This window comes from Prorops nasuta, unplaced genomic scaffold (assembly GCF_024137725.1).
Source record: "Prorops nasuta isolate Cenicafe-Biocafe unplaced genomic scaffold, Cenicafe_Pnas_1.2 PNAS00009, whole genome shotgun sequence".
Classification (NCBI taxonomy): domain Eukaryota; kingdom Metazoa; phylum Arthropoda; class Insecta; order Hymenoptera; family Bethylidae; genus Prorops; species Prorops nasuta.
Window position 1 is genome coordinate 1,373,192 of NW_027116806.1, and position 24,944 is coordinate 1,398,135.

Below are 24,944 nucleotides of genomic sequence, written 5' to 3' on the forward strand. Positions count from 1 at the left end.
TAAAGTAAAAATGGAAAATAATGAATGGAAAGTAAGAATATTCGAACTTTCCATTCATTATTTTCCATTTTTACTTTAGTAACCTCACTATTTGACATTTAATCATTTCACACCTCTTTCTTCTACAACTAGCATGTAAACACTTCTCCACTCCAAAATGGCGGATGGGTTTCATTTTTCGTGTTCATCTATTGGTAACGGACCATTTCAAGTTGGCACTACATGATATCAACCAATCAGCGCTCTCAGTTACCATCGTCCTGAGCGCTATAGTCAACTAACACGAATCTCCTATATGCCGCCGTTAGAGAAACACCCTGTATAAGATCAGTTTGTTATTGCATAGTTTACTACGATACCTCATGCCTATTCTTTTTTAAGTACTATTACATCGTTTGACGCTCTTAACCAAATATTTAAAGATAACAATGCGTAAAATAAAAAATAGCACTGACATTAGTACACATTCGATAATTCATACATTACCTCATTATTAATGAATAATTCTCATTACGAAAAAATACGCGTTTTATAATATATACCAAAATTATTATTAAAAAATATCTCTATTTTGATATCATAAGAGGAAAATAACCAATTGCTTTTAAACCTGCGTTTCTAGTGACACTTAAAGTGGTTGAGTGGGAAATATTATAGTGACTAGATGTAATGTAAAAAGAGAAAAGAGTTTGGAGGAAGATAAAGAGATAGTACAGGTGGCGAAAGGAGAAAATGTCAGAAAAGAAATGGGAGGGAACCGGGCAGCAAAAAGTGAGGTTAAGAAGTAAACAGCTAGATAGGAACAGATAGCCGGAAGGAAAAGATTGCGCGGACTGACGAGAAGCAGGGAAAAATATGTGAGTAGAAAAGATTTCAGTACGCCAGAAGAGGTAGAAACAAATATTGACATTACTAAAGGAGGATAAAGTACGGGGAGGGAAAATTAGAAGCGTATCAGAAGGGAGTGTGGGGGGTATAGGAAAGGAAAGAAAAGGAATCGTATACAAAGTGTAACAGTAATGATGCTTTTAATTTTAATCACATATTCTTATGGATACACTAAGTCTAAAAGTCCTAAAGTTCTATGCTACTACATCCATAATAGTTTTATGCAGAGATGAATGAATTTTAAACCAATAAATCAGGCCTTCGACTCAACGGAAAAATTACTTTGCTGTCACTTTCGTTGACACTTACCGTTCCATAAACAAAAGAAGGTCGTACTTCTCCACAGTTCCGTATTGCCATACGCATACAGGCATGCAACTACACCGATTTTTAATATTATCTCCTAATGTTTTACATTCCTGATCCTAGTGATCATGAAATTCATTTTCTGCCTTTTTTTAAAAGGATCCTTGACAGCATCAATTTAGTTGAAAAATCTGAAGAATAATACGGCATTATTTGTAGATTAATTTTCAAGTCGTTTTATCTTTTCGGTGACGCGACATATGAACTGCTCTAAGGTAGTCTAAAAATAAGTATTATATTAAAAAAGCGATAAAAAGAATTTGTATTTTTTTCTGTTCTTGAGAATTTTAATGTTTTATCAGATAGAGCAGTTTGCTGTTTGAATTATTGGAAGAGCAAAATAACTCGAAAATACATTTTCAAGTGAGGCCATAGCCTTCTCTGGAAATTTCGACATAAGTGGAGAGCCTGAAGGATCCCTTTAAGAATAAATTAGCCTTTCTTTACTTTATGAAGAGACAAGCCATAAAATTAAGTATAATTTTTTGTTAATGTTGTAGATGATTATTCATTATTCATAGTCTTTACACACTCTTAGATAGGATAAGATTTGAGATAATTTAGTAAATACTTATGTTTTACTTGGTGAATTGCAAAATATTTCATTTTTTTGACCGTATCAACTTCTAGTCACTAAAAACTAGAATCTGGTCTAGCAATTGGCTAGTTTTACTGGCAAGTCTATTTAGGCAGACACTATGCAAAAGCTATGGACAATCTATGGCATACAAAAAAATAATTCTTCATTTTGTGGCTTGTCCTTTCATAAAATGAAAAAATGCTTATTTATTCGAAAAGGGATCCTTCAAGCTCTCCACTTTGGCCGGAACTTCCAGAGAAGACTATGGCTTAATTTGAAAATGTATTTTCGAGTTATTTTGCTCTTTCAGTTGTGCACACAGCAAACTGTTTTATCTTATAAAACAGTAAGATTTTGAAAAATAGAAAAAAATACAATTTCTTATAATCGCTTTTTTAATATAATACTTATTTTTTGACTATATTAGAGCAAGACAAATGTCTCGTCACCGAAAAGATAAAACAGCTTGAAAATTAATCTACAAATAACGCCGTATTATTCTTCAGATTTTTCAACAAAATTGATACTGTTGGGGATTCTTTTAAAAATAGGCAGAAAATAAATTTCATCAGCACCAGGATCAGAAATGTAAGACATTAAGAGCTAATATTAATAATCGGCGTAGTTGCGTGCGTGTGTGCACATGCGTGTACGATAATACAGATCGGCGGAGAAGTACAAACTTCTTTTGTTTTTTGAAGGGGAACTATCAACGAAAGTAAAAGTAAATTAATTTTTCCGTCGAATCAAAGCCCTGATTTATCGGTTTAAATTTGATTTATCTCAGCAATGATGCTTTTCTGGACCTTGTAGTATAGGACTCTTCGACTTAGTTTATGCTCAAGAATATGTAGTTAAAATTAAAAGCATCATTGCTGATACACCCTGTATATAGTGATATAATTTTCCCATTAAAGATATTTGTAAGAAATATTGGAATGTTAGTAAAGTAAAAGATTGCTTCAAATCATAAGATTTTAAATTATATTGGTCAATGGGATATGAGGCTGAAGCTAGCCGCCACTTCCCAACCGCCAGTTGCGAAGCGGAAATAGTATTGCCTACACGGCAATGTTCAGACAATACGCACGATCAAAGAATTATTATCTTTTTGATAGTTCCGAACGCTTCTTTCAAATTATAATTTGTATTGTTATTTAGTGCATTAAATTTGGAATAGATTAATATGGACTTCAGGAGGGATCTCCATAGCCAACAAGATTTTTTTATTTATGGTATATAGAAATTGAAGATATGAGCGGAAATCGAGACACTCCAATGCTGAGAGAAGATTTTCAAAACCTGGGCGCCCTTTATCTAAATTTTAAATTGCATTATCATTTAGTGCATTAAATTTGGAATAGCTTAATATGGATTTCATGAGGGAGTCTCGATATTCACTCAAATCTTTCGTTTCAATGATTATTAAATTCTTGTTGGCTTTTGAGATCCCTCCTTAAATCTATTCCATTCCCTTCTAAATTTAATGCACTAAATGATAGTACTATTGAAAATTTGCATAAAGTGCGCCTAGGATTTGAAAATCTTCTTTCAACATTGGAGTGTCTCGATTTTCACTCAAATCTTTCGTTTCAATCATTATAAAGTAATTTTTGGCAGTTGAGATTTCTCATGAAATTTATATCATTTTATTCCAAATTTAATGCACTAAATAACAATACAAATTATAATTTGAAAGAAGCGTTCGGAACTATCAAAAAGATAATAATTCTTTGATCGTGCATATTGTCTGAACATTGCCGTGTAGGCAATACTTTTTCCACTTTGCAACTGGCGGCTAGCTTCAGCCTCATTCCAGGGGCGACCTACGCAAGGGTATGGCGCTCAGATCGCTCTAGGAGCGTATTATTAAAGTAAATTCTCCCTGGTCGGCAGAAAATTGTGTCACATGCCCTAGTTTGAGAGAAAGAAATTGAGTTTTATATTTTTGATGAACGCTTTCTGTACTTAGCTTAATGTTTCCCCCGTTATGCGGGAAAAGGGGAAAGACGAGTTTTAGGTTTGTATCAGATTGAAATTGTGAATATAGAAATAGATGGTATAAAATGATTTGGACTTGTTAACTGATTATTATTTTTCCCTTTAAAGAAAGGAGCGCGTCGCAAGTATCAATTTTTCATAGGATGTATTGCAATGCGAAGTATGCATAGACTGCACTTGAATACAATAAGTTCAGAATTCAGTAGTCCATGCTTAAAGACTAAGCATCATTGGGACTCATCTACTACTCCATATTTTGTACCTTCCAAAAAGATTGTTTTGCAGTTTAAAGAGACTCGAAAAATACGAGTGATTGCAGCTAATAAATGTAAAGAATATTTAATTAACTTTTGAGATATTATAAATGTTCTGAGACGCCTGAAACCATACGTATCCTAAAATAGCATTTACTTGTTTATGTTACACAAAAAGAATAAAATTTTATAGTTTGAAAGTCTATTCAATATACATAAAATTTTATAATTTGCGAAATATATACAAACAGTACAAATAATGATTTTATTTAATCCTTTGTTACAATTCTCATTTCAGCACAATTGTAGAATTTGTCTTAATATATTCTTTTGTTTACTATACTTTTCCTATGAAGTATGGTTTCCTTGATAATGTATATATCATTTTTTAGAACTTATAGAACATGAAATAAATGAATATATATTCAAAAGACTACACTTAGGATTAATAAAGGAGCTTATTCCGCGCGAATATTGGAGAGAGAGTTAAATTTCTTGAAAAATATAAAGAAATTTCAGATTTAACATTGGTAAGTAAGCCCTCCATGGAATACTATTTATTGAAGCGGAAAACTATATAAACAAATTGTTTGTAAAATTCGTAACATTATTACCTTACAATTTTCTTTAAAAATAGATAGAAAGAATTGAGAAAGAAATAGAAGAGAAAAGTGAGGACGAACTACTTGAAAAAGAAAATACTGATAATAATATAGAAAACAAGACTGTTTCATCAGTATTGAACAATTCTGTTTGAGTACAATAAATATTGAACAAATCTTGAGAAAAACTCTAAAGGGAAGAGGTATTTTAATAAGTTATAAGAAGCAACTATATTTTACAAGTAAAAATAGAAATATCATTGTTGATATCGTAAATCAGAAATTTTGAAAATTTCGAAAAGGTTGGTAGAGTTATCTGTATGATAATGACTGTTCATGTAATTAATATTGCATTAATTAAGCAAACTTGAGAACCTTATATATATTTTAGTTAAAATAGTTTATAAATTTATTCATGAGAACTTAAAATTTACTTACAGGTTAACAAATAAGGTTTTGTGTCAGTTGGCAAAAAAAATTGTTAATGTCTTTCCTTCAGAGGATGTAAATATATATTATGTACCACCTGTAAAAGTGCATCTTTAAAAAATAAATAAATCAATCACAGCTAGAGCCAAATTATTAAGCAAGTACAGAAATAGTTTGCACACGATCTAAAACTATTAAATTCAAGCAGTAGCAATGAATTAGTTGAATTAGATGATTCACCAAGTTTATCTGAAGGTAAATAATCATTTTTACAACCTACTCACTAATTACTTTAAATATATTTGTAATTATAGATCTGATAAAAATTACTAATTTATCTCACCCTATTTAAGTATTTTTAAGTAAAAAGGAATTGTTTTAATAAATTATATAATGTATTAAATAACATTATTTCAGAAGATTCAAATGTACTGGGGTGTAAAACTTGGTTGCAAAGAAACATTATGCCATGAGAAATTGTGGTTGAGAAATGGAAAAATACATTTAAATTACGACAAAAAAGTGAAAAATTATGAAGACAAAAATATTTCTAATATTTTTAAAAATTGTCCTATATTAAAGCAGCCAACGAGTCATTCGTTAATTTCATTAGACTTTGAGTGCTTAAACATTTCAAATTACATATTAACATTTGAAAAGAGCTAAAAAATTAAATCTGTCAAACAAATACCTAAATAAGATGATAATGCCACGTCTTTGGAATCCATACTAACCCTCGATGATTTAAACGAAGGTAAGGGGATGTTTTATGTTAATTTCAATATATTTTCTTAATATATCTACTTGATTAAATAATTAATGTAGCAATATATGTTTATTGTTATAGATAGTGAAGTAGCTATAAATTTATTGTTACTACCACACTTAAATGCCACCTAGAGAGAGGATTTTTATAGGAAAGGAACGTTGGAAGCTTACAATCTACGGCAGCAAAAGCAGCCTAATCCTTCACGTTATAATGTAAGTTAATTTTAGTAAAATACAAACAATTTTCTAGGAAATAAATTATTTTAAATACTTTTGATTTCCAAATAAAAAAATAAACAATAGTCTACTAGTAGTGTGAATGTTATTTTCTTCTATATCTTAAGTTCCAATTTTCCAATAAATTTCATATTATACCTATCTCTTTATTACGTGAAGTATATAGGAAATACTGAATTTCTGAGGTACATTAAAATTAATTGTATTGATTGTGCTAAAATATTAATAATATTACAATAATTAATTATATCATTGTATTAAAAAATTAAGCTCTTTTGTGATAGTTAGTTTTTATTGGTATTTGCAGCATTCGGCAATAATCATTTCATTTTTTGTAAATTAAAGTAAAAAACTATTGTCTTTTCTTACTATAGCTTATTCGTCTCAGTATTTACAATTATGTATATGTATTCTTATAGGTATCAGAGGTGATATGTATACATAACAAATTACAAAAAAGGAAGGAATCAGTGCAAAAATTAGGGGTAACTGTTCAATCCTTCATTATCATAGTTGGATGCACACTGAATGAAATAGAATCAATGTTTATTCTGGTTGATGAAATATTATACAAAATGGATTCTGTCCTTGAAGCACTGGATAAATGTTTTAAAGTGTTAAAGGTATTTAATTTGAAATATCCATTTGAAAGTTGTAACATATGGGAACTATTGCAATTAGGATTATATAACATAAAAACTGTTTATGATAGACATACGTTGTTTACAGCTGAGTTATTGAATGATATGAAAAATCATTCTATTTTATTACTCAATACAAAGTTATGCTGTTATCTATATTTTTGTCACTTTCATTTCTTTTGTCATTTTAATGAACGCATAAAGTTAATAACGATTTATTCGTCTGTATTAGCGCTTTAACTGACATATACATGTTCCCTATGATTCATATTAATTTTACGAAAAATATTAGCTAAATATTCCAGTAATATTTATAATTTGATGCGTTTCTGTGATACTTATAGTATTCATATATTTCGTTTTATATGAAATATATATTGCGTTTCATATCATATATATATATATATATATATATATATATATATATAGTATATATATACAGCTGCCCAGTATAGTTGAGCAAGAGCGAGACGTTTTCCTATCGGAATATTTCCAATAGGACTTGTTTTACGAAAAATTAAAAAAATTTGCATCCAGGATTTAATTTATAATTTTAAACGAGTAAATAAAAATATTGCTAACAATACGATGTCATTAGTAACATGTTATAATCGACACTAGAAAGCATGTTACATTACAATTGACACCTTCTGCACTATTTACAAATTATAATGTGTTACAATTATAAAAAAAGCTGAGAAAGTAAAACCATTCGAAAAGAAATTCCCTTTGGCCAAGCTCGCTGAGTTGGCTGAAAAGGATTTCGTCGCGCAGCGCGCTTCCTCCGTTAAAGAGAGTAAAAGAGTCAAGATCGGGAGCGAGTGAGAGGGTCGAGAAAACTATACCACTCTCTCTCTCGCTCTACAACTGTGCCGAACCCGACCGAGATCCAGCGAAGGCAGCCGAGACACGCACGCATCGCTGTAATGGTGTGCGTGACTAGCGAGTAGCGGGATGAGTGGGGATGGCTCACCGTTACTACCGGCTGACTGTGTGTTAGTGACACTACGGTAAGCGTGGTGGGGAGACAATTCCGTCACAATCTAACAGCACTGCACCCAACAGTTCCAAAGTTGAAGCATCTAATTGAACTACATCTGCGATTTCGGTCGATTCTACGTTTCCAATTTGTTCCTTTGAAATTGATGGATCATCGCTAATTTCACTAATTTCGACTGTTTGAGATGATGCTTCACTTGATCACGAATTCTTTCGACTGGAATGTGACGTTGCTTTTAGATAACGCTCGCAATCCCCTCTGTCGGACTCGTGGATTTCTCGTATATTCGTCGAGCATGTCTGTTTCGTAGATTTCGAATGAGACATTCCACTATACTTTTTTGCTATACGTTCATCATTCTCTTTATCAGCAACGGTATGTTTTTTCCGTTTTTTAGGTCGATGTAACGTTAGTCTGGGATTATTTTCCACTGCGACACGCTCGCCATTTTTTATGTTGTCTTTACGAGTGTGCAAAGGGTCTAGCTTTGAACATGGCCGACGCTAGCGACGCCGACTCGTTAGTTTGAATTTTTCTTCTAACCTTTTTAGCTTCCGCAAAAAACTTCCAGGTGAATCTGCTTCCTGACTTCTGCAATCCCTGCTTGAATTGTCTTCTTCTTCAGTTGACAAACTCATCCTACGTTATAGATATACTATTCAGTTTTACACCACTTGTTGCTAAACCAAATTTTCTGAATCGCACAAAAAAGGGTAATGGCTTCTTGGAGATATAGCGCCACCACCTAGCATATACAGTACCGCCTCCTAAACTACGGAGGGGATTTGAGCGGTAACTTTAAAATCTGTGATGAATCGAGCAACTGGCGTTACTACCATTGATCTAGAGGACAGGACAGTATAGCGTAATTATTTGTAATAAGCTTGATCGCTTACAACATTTTATTAAGCAAAACAGTGTAACGAAGTTCTCCGTTACGCATCCGAAATACCGAATAAAGAACGTAAAAGCTACCGAACATTGTATATTATTAATCCCTACGTTACCAACTCGTGAGATAGGCTCACGAGTACATTATAGTGAACGTGAAGGATAGACCCCGTTAAATGACAGAGACCCGAATGAAAAGATCGGCGATTCATAAAGCGATGTCCAGGTTGTCCTGGGAAGTAAGGCAGGGCCGTGCCAAGCAACCCAGGCAACCTTAGATCAGGAGAAGCGGCCTCGGGGAGTCCTAAAGGAATGACAGTGTCTATAAGTCCCCACGAGGAGGGGAAATAGAACATCGAGTCTGGCTTGAACGCTGGTTACGCGCGTCAAGCAGGCTGCGCGAATGTCGTGCGCAGACTGCCATAGCAGTCAGTCGGAACGCGACCATGGGACTGTGCTGATGTGTCCGTGCGTGCTGGTGAGCGCGTGACGCGGCACTCAGACAGCCATGGGTCGGCTCGCGTACGTGAGGCGTGTGCTATAGGCCAGCCTGCACGTACGTCACGACTGGATACCGGCCAATGCATAGTGGGTTGTGCAGGGGCGTAGTTAGCCCGTTGGAATGTGTCCCGGTGCCCTCCGTAATCCCATAGGCTTGCGCTATTGGCTGGAAGGACGAAGAACATTGACTCCTTGGTGGACCGTCCTTGGCAGGCTCCATGCTTGGCAATGTTACCGCAGGTTCCCGCACCCCTCACCACCACCTATGCGTGGGTGGTGAAAGAGAAATATATGCTCCTCAGCATGTAGGTCTGCGAGGCTCGGACTTCCGTACGGAACCTTCCCCTCTCTCCACGACCTAGCACACTGAGCGACCCTGGCAATCGCTACCGTCCAAATGCATGGCTGCAGGGCTGTATAAGATGCATAAAGAATGGAGTCGAAGGATTCCAATGATAACGTAGGGTTTTTGACCACTCAACCGACCAACTGGCGCCCTGTTAACGATGAATAAGGACAGGCGAAGGTAATGGAAAACCCGTAGTGTGAGTGGCTCTTCACACTGGCGGAATAACGTTGCAACGGATATCCTACTAAGCATTAAAATACCTAATGATATTTCATATATTTCATTTTTTATTTAAATTTTATTTGCTGTCCGAATATTTTGGTGAGATGAAATATAGGTAATTTTTCGTTAAATTTATGTTATTGATATAATTAAGTTATTATAAATAAGCTTCTTATATTTTTGTTAACTAAATACATTCCTGCAATATAAAGCAATTTGTCTCCCTTTATTATATAACCATTCAAAAGTACCAAGTAAAATATTAGAAATTAAAGTACTGTCCGAATATTTTCGTGACTGACTGTATATCGTCGAATTACTTTAGGGACCATTTCACGTCAAAACGCAGATTTCGGAGGACAACACCGATTTTGTTTAATATATGTTAAAGAATAAGAAAATACAAGACTTTTGGCGCATATTACAGCGAAAAATTATTTTTTGATTCGGAAATACGAGCTGTTAGAATTTGCTTTTTTGTTGTTTTAGGTAAAAATACGTTATCTTTGAAAAAACATATCTCCTAGACAAATTAAGATAGAAGACTCTGGCGGAAACCAATATTCTCAAAAAGATCTATATTTTATTAGAAAAATAAAAATAATAGTTTGTTTTAAATAGTTAACACTGTTAGCAAATAAAATAAATATTTGAATTAACAAATGTGTTCATGCTCTGTCAATTATAAAAAACCATCAGGAATATTTCTTGGAATGTTCTCTAAAGAGAGAAAGAATAAAACGCGTATACTCTCTTGGTGCTCATAGTGAAAGAAAAAAGATTATATCACGACGCACACAGCCAGAAACGTAAAATTCTATCAATCTACGAATTAGATGAATAAATAACATATTTAATTTCTTTATGTTCTTATTACTATTATTAATTAACTATATATTTGTTATTATTCTATTTTATAAGCAGTCATCATTTAATTACATAATCATGCGAAATAAGGAATTTCGATATGACAAGGAATATAAAAATTATAGGTTAGGCTAATTGATATTTACATATTTTATTAAATTATAACAGAAGAAAGTATTATGATTATGAAACTGTTATATGGAAAAGTTTAATAAACTTTTACAATTTGTACAAAGGCAAATTCTCTTACCTTGATACATAATTTGTTTCTGATTTTAAAACGCCGCGCTTAAATGAAGTTGCTCTCGATCCCGGGTGGCGGCGCTGTGCACGCGTGCACGGTAGAGTTCCTCTAGGAGGAACTCTATCAAAGTAGCGACACCAGCGCCACCTAGGAACTCTTAGATTTTTTGAGGAACTATAACGCTGCCCCACTTCGCCCCTATGAGAGTGTCACCCCCCTAGCGGTAGCCGTGCACGCGTGCACAGCGCCGCCACCCGAGATCGAGAGCAACTTCATTTAAGCGCGGCGTTTCAAAATCAGAAACAAATTATGTATTAAGGCAAGAGAATTTGCCTTGTTACAAATTGTAAAAGCTTATTAAATTTTTCCATATAACAGTTTCATAATCATAATGCTTTCTTCTGTTATAATTTAATAAAATATGTAAATATCAATTAGCCTAACCTATAATTTTTATATTCCTTGGCATATCGAAATTCCTTATTTCGCATGATTATGTAATTAAATGATGACTGCTTATAAATTAGAATAATAACAAATATATTGTTAATTAATAATAGTAATAAGAACATAAAGAAATTAAATATGTTATTTACTCATCTAATTCGTAGATTGATAGAATTTTACGCTTCTGGCTGTGTGCGTCGTGATATAATCTTTTTCTTTCACTATGAGCACCAAGAGATTATACGCGTTTTATTTTTTTTCTCTATAGAAGACATTCCAAGGAACATTCCTGATTTTTTTTATAATTGTCAGAGCATGAAAACATTTGTTAATTCAAATATTTATTTTAATTACTAACAGTGTTAACAATATAAAACAAAGTATTTTTTTTATTTTTCTAATAAAATATTCATCTTTTTAAGTATATTGGTTCCAGACAGAGTCTTCTATCTTAATTTGTCTAGGTGATATGAATTTGCAAAGATAACGTGTTTTTACCGAAAACCAAAAAAATGCAAATTCTGACAGCTCGTATCTTCGGATCAAAAAAAGATTTTTCACTGTAATAAGCGCCAGAAGTCTTGTATTTCCTTATATATTGACATGTATTTAAAAAAATTGGCGTTGTACTCCGAAATCTGTGCATTTTGACGTGGAATGGCCCTTAGATAAAGTATAAAAGGATTTTTGGACATCAAATAAACGATAATATTTAAACAGTTTTCAAGCAATCTGAAGCGCGTTAGCAATATTACGCCAGAGATCAGAAAGGTTCATCCTTAACATGATGCCTAACGTAGCCAGCGCAGAGCGTGCTTCGACGTATAATTTCGGAAAATAATTATGAATAGTTACGGTTAATGAATTGAACCTCCATTATTTTTTAAATTTAGATATTGAACATTATTGACGATTAATGGTAACTCGGTAGGATCAAAAATACGCTTTGTTAAATTAATTGAAAAAAGAAAAAAAAAGTTGTCTTGGTCCTAGAAGATTGTAGGGGGCTTCTCTTTTTAAATTCGTTAAAAAATGTTCGAAATTGATTTATAGACAGAACAATCTCAAAAGTTTCGTATTAAAAAAGCTATTAGGAACAAACATATAATTTTTTCATTTTTTTTAACCCTTAGCTGCCACTATGAGGTAAATTTGACCCCAGCCGTCATCAAGTTTAATTTTAACACTTTTGGCCAAATAAATAGGGACGTTTTAAGTTTAAAACCTATGATGAATACGCAGTAAAATTTCAAATTATTTATTGCTACAAATGTATCAGTTTAAAGTTAAAAATAATTTGTTTTTCAGTATTGACTACTAAATGACCTTTTTTTATATAATATGCATTTTAAGAGTATTCCTTCCATTTTTGGCTACTAATATTAAAAACTGGAAAAGTTATGATTGTTTTACTTGAAAATGTTCATTTTTAGCTTTTTTTTCACTTTAACAATTTCTTTTATATACTGCATAAACTTTTTGTGTGTATATGCCAACAGTTTCTATTAAAAGAATATCTCACGATAATCAGAAACTTTTTTTCAAGTTAATAACGTCAATAGCAGCTTAGCAATACCATTTTTATATGATAGGATCGGTAATGCCCCAGTGTGGCAGCTAATGGTTAATGTTTGGATATTGAATAAAAAAATTTCTATAAACCATTTCAATATTCTAAAAAAGAAATCCTTACGAAGAGAATAAGACTAGGTACAGTGGTCTATGACTCCCTCAGAGTAAAAGGAAGCATTTTGAAAAGCATATTATTTTTTTAAGCGGCTATACCTCGAATTTCTTTTTCTAAAAAATATATGAATGGCAGGAAAGGTACAAGAAACAAAATTTAAATATTGATAATCAAACAAAAAAAATTTAGTCTATAACTTACCTTATCCCACTGAGTACCATAACGTCCAGCACGACCTGCTATTTGTAAAGCAGATGATACCGAAATTTCTTTCATTTCTCGTTCACCCTTTTCATTCGCTTCTAGTCTGGTAAGCGAATAAAAAATAATCCTACGGATATGCCTAAATGAAAAATTCGAACTATTAGGTCATATATAAAAATCATTTCTATACATAATAATACTTATTTAATGTAAAGTAATGGACAGCTTCATTTATTCTATTTATAATTACTTTTAAGGGGTGAATGTCAAGTAACATATAAAAAAATAAAATGATTATTTGTCACATTAAGAATGCTTTTCCAAAGGCCTAATTCAATTTACTAAGTAAAAATGCATTTAGTTCTGAAAATGTAAAATTTCGAGGGACGGGCAATGTAGCATCTACAATGTTCATCCAATCAAATGGAAAATTTTAACATACCTTCTTTATCCTAATGGCCCTTACACAAAGCTAACTGATTATTAAAAAATTAAACAAATGTTTTATATTTCAAATATTTTTAAAGGAAAAATTTTCGTTTCTTAAAACAACTTTCAGGAAATTTTTATTTTTTAATAGGTTTTGGTAAATTTAGCTTTGTACAAAACGGATAAGTATGCTTAACAAGTTAAGTGGTAATGATTCATATACGGCCATCACGAATAACTGCTAATTTCAACAAAATTGCATGAAACGTGGTACCCTATGTGTCATTTGGGGTGATAATTATGGATCCAGAGTCAAACTTATGAAATTCGAAGTAGATGAATGAATTTAGTGCCTTAAAATTACTAACATTGTTGTTCTATTACAAATTCGTATCATATACGGTATGTGTTTGTATTTTGGTCACTATTGACAAATAAATTTTTAAAACTAAAAATTTAAATTGGCGGATTCAATATGGTGATTATTAGGCAATAACGGTATCCATTACAGACATTCTCACCTCTATTATTAGGTCGTAATACATTATCAAAATCACAGAATATTCCTTGACCTGGCTGCGGTAGATTTTACACGCTGGTAACATATTTTTGTAAACCTTGTTGTACGTTTTATTATAATATTAAAGATCTATTCTTCTTTTTTATGTAGTTTTACTTAAAATATGGTTTTGTGTGATAATTTCAGAAACGAGGTAACACTAAAGTGACCATACGTTGCGTTTTTAGACTAATTTTTTAATTGTACCCAAGTATATGTTCGGAACTCAAAACTGTTCCATTTTGAGAAATTTGCAAGAATAGGGAAACTAATAAAAATTACGGTAGCCGTATGGTAAGGCCCACAAAGCTTACAAAGTAAATCAAAACAATTAATAGGTAATAAAATATTAGTTTAAAAAAAACAAAAAATAGTCATTTAAGTGTCACATATGGAATTGAATTACACATCTTAAAGATAGTATTCTCTTTAATTTGGAGCCGCGCCATCAGAGAAGTCAGTCTAGGTCTAAACGACACCCACCCCCCCCCCCCCCCCACTTTGACGTCTAAGTCAATATCAAGAGATACGGCAGTGTCTCGACGGCAAATACATACCGCCGAGTACTACCATGTAACTGATACAGCAAGTTTGGCCATTCCAATTTACAAACTGATTTATCTTCATGAAAGATCCATTCTCATGATTTAGCTAAAGCTTTTCTTAAAATGGTTTTGAAAAAGTTTTCATTTGAGCCCATGGACATCAAAATCGGTTCATGCAATCCAGAGATCTCATACTCTTTTAGCTATGACCGTGTTTCAAAATTCATTGCCAATACTACTGATACTGAAATTTCTACATTTTATGTCACACATCTTATAGAAATAACAGTACTGACTATACTGCCAGTGAATTTTTAAACACGGCCTATATATTAGGGTGGGTCGAAAAATTAATTTTGTCTCAGATCAAAATGGAATACCACGGAAAAGTTGCTTTGTTTGTTTAGTAATATGCCTGCAAAATTTTAGCTACGTCCGTCTTTATCTTCTGTTCGGTCCAGCAGTTTGAAATTTTCGATATTTTGTGTAATAATTTTAAAAATTCCTTAAAATAATTGATAAGTTCAATATAGATTTTTTGAAATATAATTGAATCTTACCCACTATTATACAGCCATAATGCTTCTTTATTAACTTGCATTTGTTGCTAAGCATTATTTCAATTAAGTTCTTAAACAAAATCATTACCATACTATATTAAAAATAAACTTATACTTATAGGAATTTTCGTTGCTGATTAACATGTGCATAGAGATAAGATAAGTAATAGTAATTTGGTAGTTAACGCTTTTATACATATTTTTCGCCACATGCAAAGATTTGATTAATATTATGGAAGCTCTTTATTTAAAAATCCGGTAGATTCAATTATAATTAAAGAGAAAATACAAACAGGAGATCAAATTAAATCTTGTCGCGCTAATTAGTGTTATGAGAGAGATGAGCGTTGGGTTTTCGACACTAACAAGCAAGTACGCTTCTCATTTTTGAAATAACTGCCAGTCGATGATACTTAAAATTTTATTCTTAATTAAAATCTTCTACAAAGTTAAAATAATTCCTTAAACAGAAAAAAAATAACGCTTTCTAATATATTTTTTAGTAACTTTAGGACACATCAAGGATTTTGTTAATAACTGATATATAGTAGTACCAGGCATAATAATGGTCGGAAAATTTAAAATGTTTAGTAAAATGTACAATATTCGTCTTATAATAATTATGAAAATTCTTGATGTTTCCTAAAGTTACCATAAAATATATTAGAAAGCGCTATTTTATTTTTCTCTGTTTAAGGGATTATTTTAACTTTATAGAAGTTTTTAATTAAGAATAAAATTTTAAGTATCATCGACTGGCAGTTATTTCAAGAATGAGAAGCGTATTTGCTTGTTAGTGTCGAAAACCCAACGATCATCTAATAACACTAAATAGCGCGACAAGATTTAATTTGATCTCCTGTTTGTATTTTCTCTTTAATTTTAATTAATTCTACCGGATTTTTAAATAAAGAGCTTCCATAATATTAATCAAATGTTTGCATGTGGCGAAAAATATGTATAAAAACGTTAATTACTAAATTACTATTACTTATCTTATCTCTACGCACATGTTAATCAGCAACGAAAATTCCTATAATTATAAGTGTATTTTTAATATAGTATGGTAATGATTATTATTAAGTACTTAATTGAAATAATACTTAACAACAAATGCAAGCTAACAAAGAAGCATTATGGCTGTATAATAGTGGTTAAGATTCAATTATATTTCAAAAAAACTATATTGAACTTATCAATTATTTTAAGGAATTTTTAAAAATATTACACAAAATATCGAAAATTTCAAACTACTGGACAGAACAGAAGATAAAGACGGACGTAGCTCACATTTTGCAGGCATATTACTAAACAAACAAAGCAACTTTTCCGTGGTATTCCATTTTGATCTGAGACAAAATTAATTTTTCGACCCACCCTAATATATATATCCCACAAAAAACAAGCTATGCCTGTAAAAAAAAGGCAGCAAGTATATAAATCGTCTGGCGTAAATAATATAGTAAACTAAAATATTCCAATTAAACAAATTAGTGAAATCCAAATGTTAGGCCAATATTTATTTTTACTGTGGCAAAAGTTAAAATTTCGAGAAAAAAAAGAGTTACACAAAAAAATTACTTAACGAGCCTGTTGTATGCAATGGGATTAAATAGACACCTTTTGAAATTACGAGAAGCAATGATTGTATTGTAAGATAGCGACTTAAGTATGAACATTATGAGCCCGGCAAGTAAAATTTTTGTGTTACTATTTTTTTGCTCGAAATTTTAATTCTTGCAACAGTAAAAATAAATACTAGCCTAACATTTGGATTTCACTCATTTTTCTTACTTGAATATTTGGCTATATGTAATGTTTACGCTAGACGTTTTATGAAATTGCCGCCATTTATTACAGGTGAAGTTAGTTGTTTGTGGGATAGAGTTATATGAGTTATGAAGTTAAAGGTGGGGGGAGGGTATCCGTTTATAATCAGATTGGTTTCACTGGCTACTATGTTGGATTCACCACTTTCAATTTCATAAATCGGACTCCGGACTCATGATTGGTCACCCAAAACTCTATAATTGATAAGGTTTTGTATAAAAGATTAGGTCATTTGTTCTTGCTAATTTTTACGCAAATCGTTATTTTAAGTAAAACACTAAACGATGTAAAATAGCCGTGCTCAAATTTGAATTTCTTATAATATTAATAACCTGAACGACCCACGTCGTAAAATCAAAAGGATGATTTCAAATAACTAACTACTTCATCGCTATTTTCAAACATTTGTTTCCAAAAAATACTATAATTATAAAAAAACTATAAAAATTCAATAAATTTGTTAAAAATTTATTTATTACATTTACTCAAAATGAAAACACATCAAAATTGCCTTTTACTTGACCTTCACTCCTTAAATTTTGCACAGATTCTCAAAAAGTTTAACTGGAAAATCATGCAAAAAAAGATCACATCGATTTTTTGAAAATCGTATGGCTGGGCTTTTTCTTGTTGAAAAAATTTTTTTTATTCAAATATATATATATATATATATATATGAACTTAAAATTCACGACAACTGAAGAAATTAATGTTTTAGGATTTAATTTTCTTGTGACATTTCTACCGGCTGTTTTTAATGGAAACAGTGTTGCCATGAGTAGTAAGAACGTTTACCTTACCAACTGTCTAAAATTACCGTATCTTTGTCACTTTTACCGTACAATGCAGGAAATCGATTCCTTTACGTATCAACTAACTTCACAATGTATTTTATATATTAAATTTATATGTGTGATATACTACATTATAGCAAGAAAATATAGTTCCCACAACCTAAAATTTTGTAAATTTCAAAATTATAGATAAAAAAAGGAATAGAATAGTAGAAATGAACGTATATTAAACTTTATTTATAACCAAAACACATATATCTCTTATATATAAATGTTATAATCATATTTCATCTAAATCATCAATATAATATTCGACATCTTTATCAATAAAGCAGAAATATCAGAAGCATGTGCTATAATGGTATCATTACTCCCTGGGTAACCTTCACCTTCGCCCGTTTGGCCATACACATGTTTTGCGTTCATTCTAGATAGCATATCTTCTGTTACACACGCTTTTAAACAATTACCACCCTTATTAACAGCTCGGTTTGCAAGAAGACAGCCATTTATTGTTTTAGTTATAAGCCTGTTCCTGCTTTTAGTTTTAATCAAATTAACTTTGCTAAAAATTCTTTCACAAGATGCATTAGAATGTGGCAGACATAAAATATTTAAAATGAAATTTGCTAAGTCTTGGAAGACATTATTTCCCATTTCATCAACATAGTGAAACAATTTGCCCCAAAAAAGATCTATTTCATCATTGAAGTTTATATCTATTTTATCAAATATATAACAAGGCAGTAATCTCCACTGGTCGTCAATACTTTGTGCCTTTTTAGAGTCATAAAACCTGGATAAAAAATGAAAAAAATCCGATAAAGTAGAATATTGTTCTCTAACCTGATGAGACAATGCATTTTTAGGGGCGAATATATGAATTCTGGATAGAATTTCATCAGAAAAATCATATCTATTCTTAATTTCGTACAAAGGGTGCTCAAAACTTGTTGACAGCGGATATAAAAGTGTTCTATCAAATCCGTCCTGCTTAAAATATCGGGTTTTTTCATTTCATTTATAACATCGATCTCCAAATAAATCTGATTTTTCGGAATAAAATATGTCTCATTTTGTGGATCTATAGTCCCTAATGCATTTTGATATATGTAAGATCTTTGTATATAATATAATAATAATTCTTTATACGAATTGACCATTAAACTATGCACATTAAAAATAATAACTTTTTCCGTTTAAAAATATGCATTCATCTGTGTGATTTTTGGTAGCATAAAATTTAAAAATAAATAATAAAGTTTACAAAATGGATCGTTTAAGCTGCTATAAATTTGCTCAGTTGCCAATAAACGCTCTTGAATCCATTTCTCATGAAAAAAAAGTTTTAATCCAGGCCATTGTTCTAAAATTCTTCTGACTATTGCTGCCACTGAAAGCCATCTTGTTTGTGATGGGTGTACAATTTTGTGAATTTCAACATTCGTAAACTTCTGAACCTGTTTAAATTCGCATTGACGCTTGCAGCTGTGCTAAAAAAACAGAAACAATATTTAAAATATGTTGTCTACACAAAACAAAATTATTTTAACATCAAGAATCGTTTAAGATAATTTAACTCTTTTTTAAGGTAAAAACATTACTTTAAAAAATTTGTATATATTTCTAACTAAGTCTTCAATTCCTCTAGGTAACGTTTTACAGGATTCGCTAGCACAAAGGTGAAGAGAATGACAAATACATTTTAGCACAATTATGCCTGAACAACAGTTTTTCATTCGAGATGCTACAGAATTTACTGTAACCATCATCACATTGCACGTGTCCGATCCAAAGCCTATTATATTTTCAACAGAAATATTTAATTCCTGGAAAGAGATCATAATTTTGGAAAATAAATGTTTTGCAGTAGCCTCTGGGTTTGCTTCCTCCTTTTCGTTAAAAAGTGATATAAGTTCCCATAAAAAAGTGTTTATTTTACCCAATTCTGCATCAAAATATTTAACCACAATACAAATTGTTTTTTGGGCAGCAATATCAGTCAATTCATCACACAATATGCTGAATTTTGTTTTTTGTAACTTATTTGCCAAGTCTTTTTTATGACTTACTGCAAGCACATTACAAACAATAGCTTTTGCCTTTGTTCTACGTATAACTATGTCACAAGCAATTTTTGAATCTGGATATAACTGAGCTTGAAGGCCACTTAGATGATCCATAGAAAGAAATGACAAATTGTGTTCTACCAAAAAGCCACAAAGTTTCAACTCTGCTTCTTCGACTTGACGATTATGAGATGTACTTATATTAGCTGATTTCATAAACTTCTCTAAAATTTCTGTACATGATCCTGCTTGACTTTTGGCATGGCTTTTGTGTCTATTTGAGTTGAAATGTTTCTTAATTATAGACAATTCGCTTACAAATTCAACATTACACAAAATGCATTTAGCCTTAAATTTGTTATTAACTTTAGGTCGAAGCCATGATATAGATTGTGATTGCTCCATCCATTAAGTTTTAAATTTCTAAAAAATTAAATACTAGTAAAATATTAGTACACTAACGGCATATACAGGGTCTTTTCCTAATAGCGGAGCATAGGAGATTCGTGTTAGTTGACTATAGCACTCGAAATGATCGAATCTGAGAGCCCTGATTGGTCAATATTACGTAGTACCAACTGATAACAAGCCGTTACCAATAGTTGGATACAAAATATGAGATTCATCCGCCATATTGGTGTGGAGAAATGTTTACATGCTAATCTTAGCAGAAAGAGGTGTAAAATGGAGAAATGTCAAATGGTAAGGTTACTAAAGTAAAAATTGAAAATAATGAATGAAAAGTACGAATATTCTTCATTTTCATTCAAAGTATTCAATTTTTACTTTAGTAACGACAACATTTGACATTTTTCCATTTTACACCTCTTTCTGCTACGATCAGCATGTAAACATTTCTCCACACCAAAATGGCGGATGAATCTCATTTTTCGTATTCAACTATTGGTAACGGCCTATTATATGTTAGTACTACGCAATATTGACCAATCAGCGCTCTCAGATTCCATCATTCCGAGTGCTATAGTCAACTAACACGAATCTCCTATGCTCCGCTGTTAGGAAAAGACCCTGTATGCTGTACCCTCGAAATGCAAGAAAACCGCTACTTACTGCTACCATATGCTTATGAGGGATACCGATTCTCTTGTATTTGGAAGGGACGCCATATGCCGCCATTGCCGCCATGCCGGTGACTGTAAGTGTAATAATATATAGATCTTTATATTAACCTGAGCCCTGTGAGATTTTGTTGTAACCTTTGATTTGTTTTGCAAGGCTTCACCTCGGCTATTATCACTGTCTGAACTTGACATTGCCTTAAACTTGAGAAAAAGACTGGCAGCTTTACTTTTCCTATTATTCTGTTTATTTCGATACAGCCATACTCTTATGTAATCACCGATTGCACTGTGTTAACCTGTGATAAGCAGAATTCTTGATATGATTAGTCAATTTCAAGATCTGATTAATCGACCAATCATATCAAGTATTTTATTTCGTAAAACATTGCACTGTCTAAACGTGTGGGCCACTCTAGGCCCTAGGTCAGGGCTCGGAACGGCTTGCAACTTTCGGCTGATTTCCAAGCTCTATCCCCTCCACCAAGTCACGTGGTCTCGCAGTCGCTGGTCGTAGCTGGGCGCGTAAAACATAGCCAGGGGCGGCACACGCAATTCTGGAACAAATAAAACACATGGGACCAAATTACTGTTTATCAGCAATAGTATAAAAAATTTACCATTTATTGGCTCAACGTTATTCTAAATATTATATAGTATTACCAAATAATAAGTCGAAAGTGTGTTACACTACTGTAATTAGTTGATTTTAATAAACATTAAATTTATTCGATCTATAAAAGAATAGTGCTATGGCCCTGTGTATTGAATTTGTAACTATTAAAAGTACGCAAATTGCAGTATTATTTTCCATATTGTAGTTCTGCTGCTAAAAATAAATATGCGTACAAATACAATAATATTTACCATTTTTTTTTACATGAAAGATATACCTGTACTTATATTCCTATCTACTTTATTGATGTAGACAGTTTCAATAATCAAATGACAGATTCTTAACAGATTTCCACATCACCCAGGAGGTACTATTAACGATGCATTTTTTTTGTAAGTGGTATTCCCAATAGGTCTAATCCACTGTAATTGACAACAAAAGAAGTTAAAGCTTAATTTGGTTTATATGTTGTGACTGAAAGAACTAACGAAGAAGTATCTATTTCGATGTTAGTTAAATATGTTCTCATAAGAGCAGTCAAAGTGGAATCATTCATGGAAGACCGTAAATCATTCTTGATTTGTTCCATTTTAGAAAACGAACATTCACACAAATAGGTGGATCTAAACATAGAAAATATCCTGAGCACAAAACTTCTTAGAAAAGGATATTTGTCTTTTGGCGAGGTTTTAATTTCTAATGAGTTCTGAAATTTATTTTTTAAATAATGCAAAGAAATACCATTTTGTAAGTCGCAAAGTTTTTCCCGTAAGGTTACATTTTGCTCCTCAATAGGTACAAAGAAGACATTTTCATATAAAATTAAATCCTTTCTAAGAGCTTGCAAATCTTTAAAACGAGTAGTGAATTCTTCAATAATCGATTGAAGGATATATGTAGAAGTGTTTCTTAAAGTCGCAAGTATTTGGAGCAGATTCTTCCAGTAAATATTTACATGCGGGAAAGTGATAAAAGCTATTATGTATTAAATTATGCATAAGCATATTTAATTTTGCTATGAAGGAATCGATATGACTGACTAATTGAGAAATAGATTGTTTTTATGTTTGCAATTTATAATTCAAGGTGTTAAGATCATCTGTTATTAATGCTAGCTTACGAAGAGAATCTATATCTTCTAAGAATGATTTGAACTCATTATACATTGCTGATGTCATTGCTATACTTTGCAAGAACATCATTATTTCATTCTTTAAAGCGAAAAACCTTTCTTAACATTGCCCTGCACTAAGCCAACGAACATCAGAATATAAAGGTATATCCTTATAGAGTGAATCATGCTCAGATAAAAATAATTTAAATTGACGATGAGTTAATGATATATATCCTCCTTTAATGAAATTTATAATTTTTGTGACCATTTTCATTGCAGCAGTAATCTTTATTGCATTACCACATAATGCTTCTTGATGAATAATGCAATGGATTAAAGGAACTTTTATATGTCTTTGAAATAGCTGCCTAGCCAATCCTATTCTAGTTCCTAACATAGACGGTGCACCATCCGTGACGTTGCACGAAAACTTGGAAAAATTAATATTAAATTTTTCAAAAGTGTTTTCTACCGCGCTAAAAATATCTGCGCCTGTCGTTGTATCATGTAACGGGAAGAAAAATAATAACTCTTCAGTATAAGAAAAGTCATCTTGTACAATGCGCACAAACATACTTAATTGACTGACATGACGGTTGTCAGTACTTTCGTCTCGAGGCACAATGAAAAACATACACACGACTGTAGCAGAAATTTCAATTTTTCTTCAATAGAACCAGCTGTTACTTGCACTCTGGAAGCAACCATTTTATCGCTCAATGGAATTTGAAGAACATCATCAACCGTCGAAGATCCTCCAAATGCATTTACTGCTTTAAGAAGACACGATTTAATAAATTCGCCATCAACAAAAGGCTTACCACGTTGAGCAATAAGCAAAGAAATATCGTAGGAAGCTTTACGAACAAATGAGGATGTTTAGGCAGCAATATCCAAATTTGGAGATTCATCAGAATATTGTTTAAGAACTAATTTCAATCCTTCTATTAAATTTCGTCTTTCATCATCTTTATAAATTGAATGAATATATTTCGACATGTGCTTTGAAAAATAATGTTTTTCTATAGTAAATTTAGAAACTATGGATGGCTCATAATGGCAAATCAGACATACCGTTGTGTTGGATATATAAGCGAAGAATTTGTCTTCCCAGCAACTGTTGAAACGCTGATTATATTTTTGATTTCCACTCATTTTATCACTTTAACTGTCAATAAATTAGAGAATTCACAACACAAAACGAGCAAAATCAAGGAAGAAATCGATATCACTTGCTTTCAAAAGAAATCAATTTTTCATGAACAAAAGAAAGAAGAGAAGATTTATTTCGACCTCTAAATTACAAAATCGCACAACCGGAGACCTAATCGACTAATCCGTTCTAATGACCGTTTATTCTGACACTTTAAACGGCAATAATCATGTATCGAACAATTGCTGATGTTTGACAATGTCAATAATATTGTTTTTATACTGAAAAAGTTCGTTGGGAGACTGAAAACGATACTAAAATATTTAAATCTTCTAGTCAACCTCCTGAGTGTAATAACAACACAGGGTGTTCGTTACAAAAGTTTCCAGTTGATTATTTCGAAATCCAATAATTTTTCAAAAAATGTTTCATACAAAAGTTTTATGGTTCAAAAGGGGACAATAAATGTTATCATTAGTTTGATTTTCAAATTGTGTTTGAAAAATATATGAAGGTCACCTCCAATTTTTTAAATAACCTACTATTTTTTATTACATATTCTTTCAGCTTATATCAAGAGCTTTTCAAAACACTATATGAAAGTAACATTCCTTCTAGCAGTTTACTAGATATATCAAATTAAAATTACATGTAGGTGTGAATTTGCTTAGTGTGCGTACGGTTGTACACATTCTCATGAAATCGCGTGTTATTTATCATTAAAAACCAGCGAAAGTTTCAATATTTCTTATAGAACAAAAATTATGCATTCTCCTTGTGAATTAGCTTTAATAACAATAGCTTAACGAATTACCTTCATAATGTCAATTATTAATTGCAAACGTCAAAACAGTCTATTTCTCAATTGATCAGACGTGTTAATTCCTTCGGTGCAAATTTTAATGTATGTTTAGGCATGATTTAGTATTTAATACTATTCCTCACATTGCCGTCTGTAAATATTTACTTCAAGAATCTGCTCCAAATACTTGCAACTTTAAGAAGCAATTCTATGTCT

The 24,944-nt window shown here is 31.8% G+C and overlaps 1 protein-coding gene across 1 annotated transcript in view; it reads right to left on the reverse strand.

Annotated features, from left to right (window-relative positions):
- Suv3 (Suv3 helicase) overlaps nucleotides 1-24,944 on the reverse strand; it is a 254,617-nt gene that overhangs the window by 138,383 nt on the left and 91,290 nt on the right. Inside the window, exon 7 of the mRNA XM_066731491.1 lies at nucleotides 13,176-13,317. Coding sequence (XP_066587588.1) covers nucleotides 13,176-13,317 — 142 coding nt within the window. The remainder of the gene's footprint in view (nucleotides 1-13,175; nucleotides 13,318-24,944) is intronic.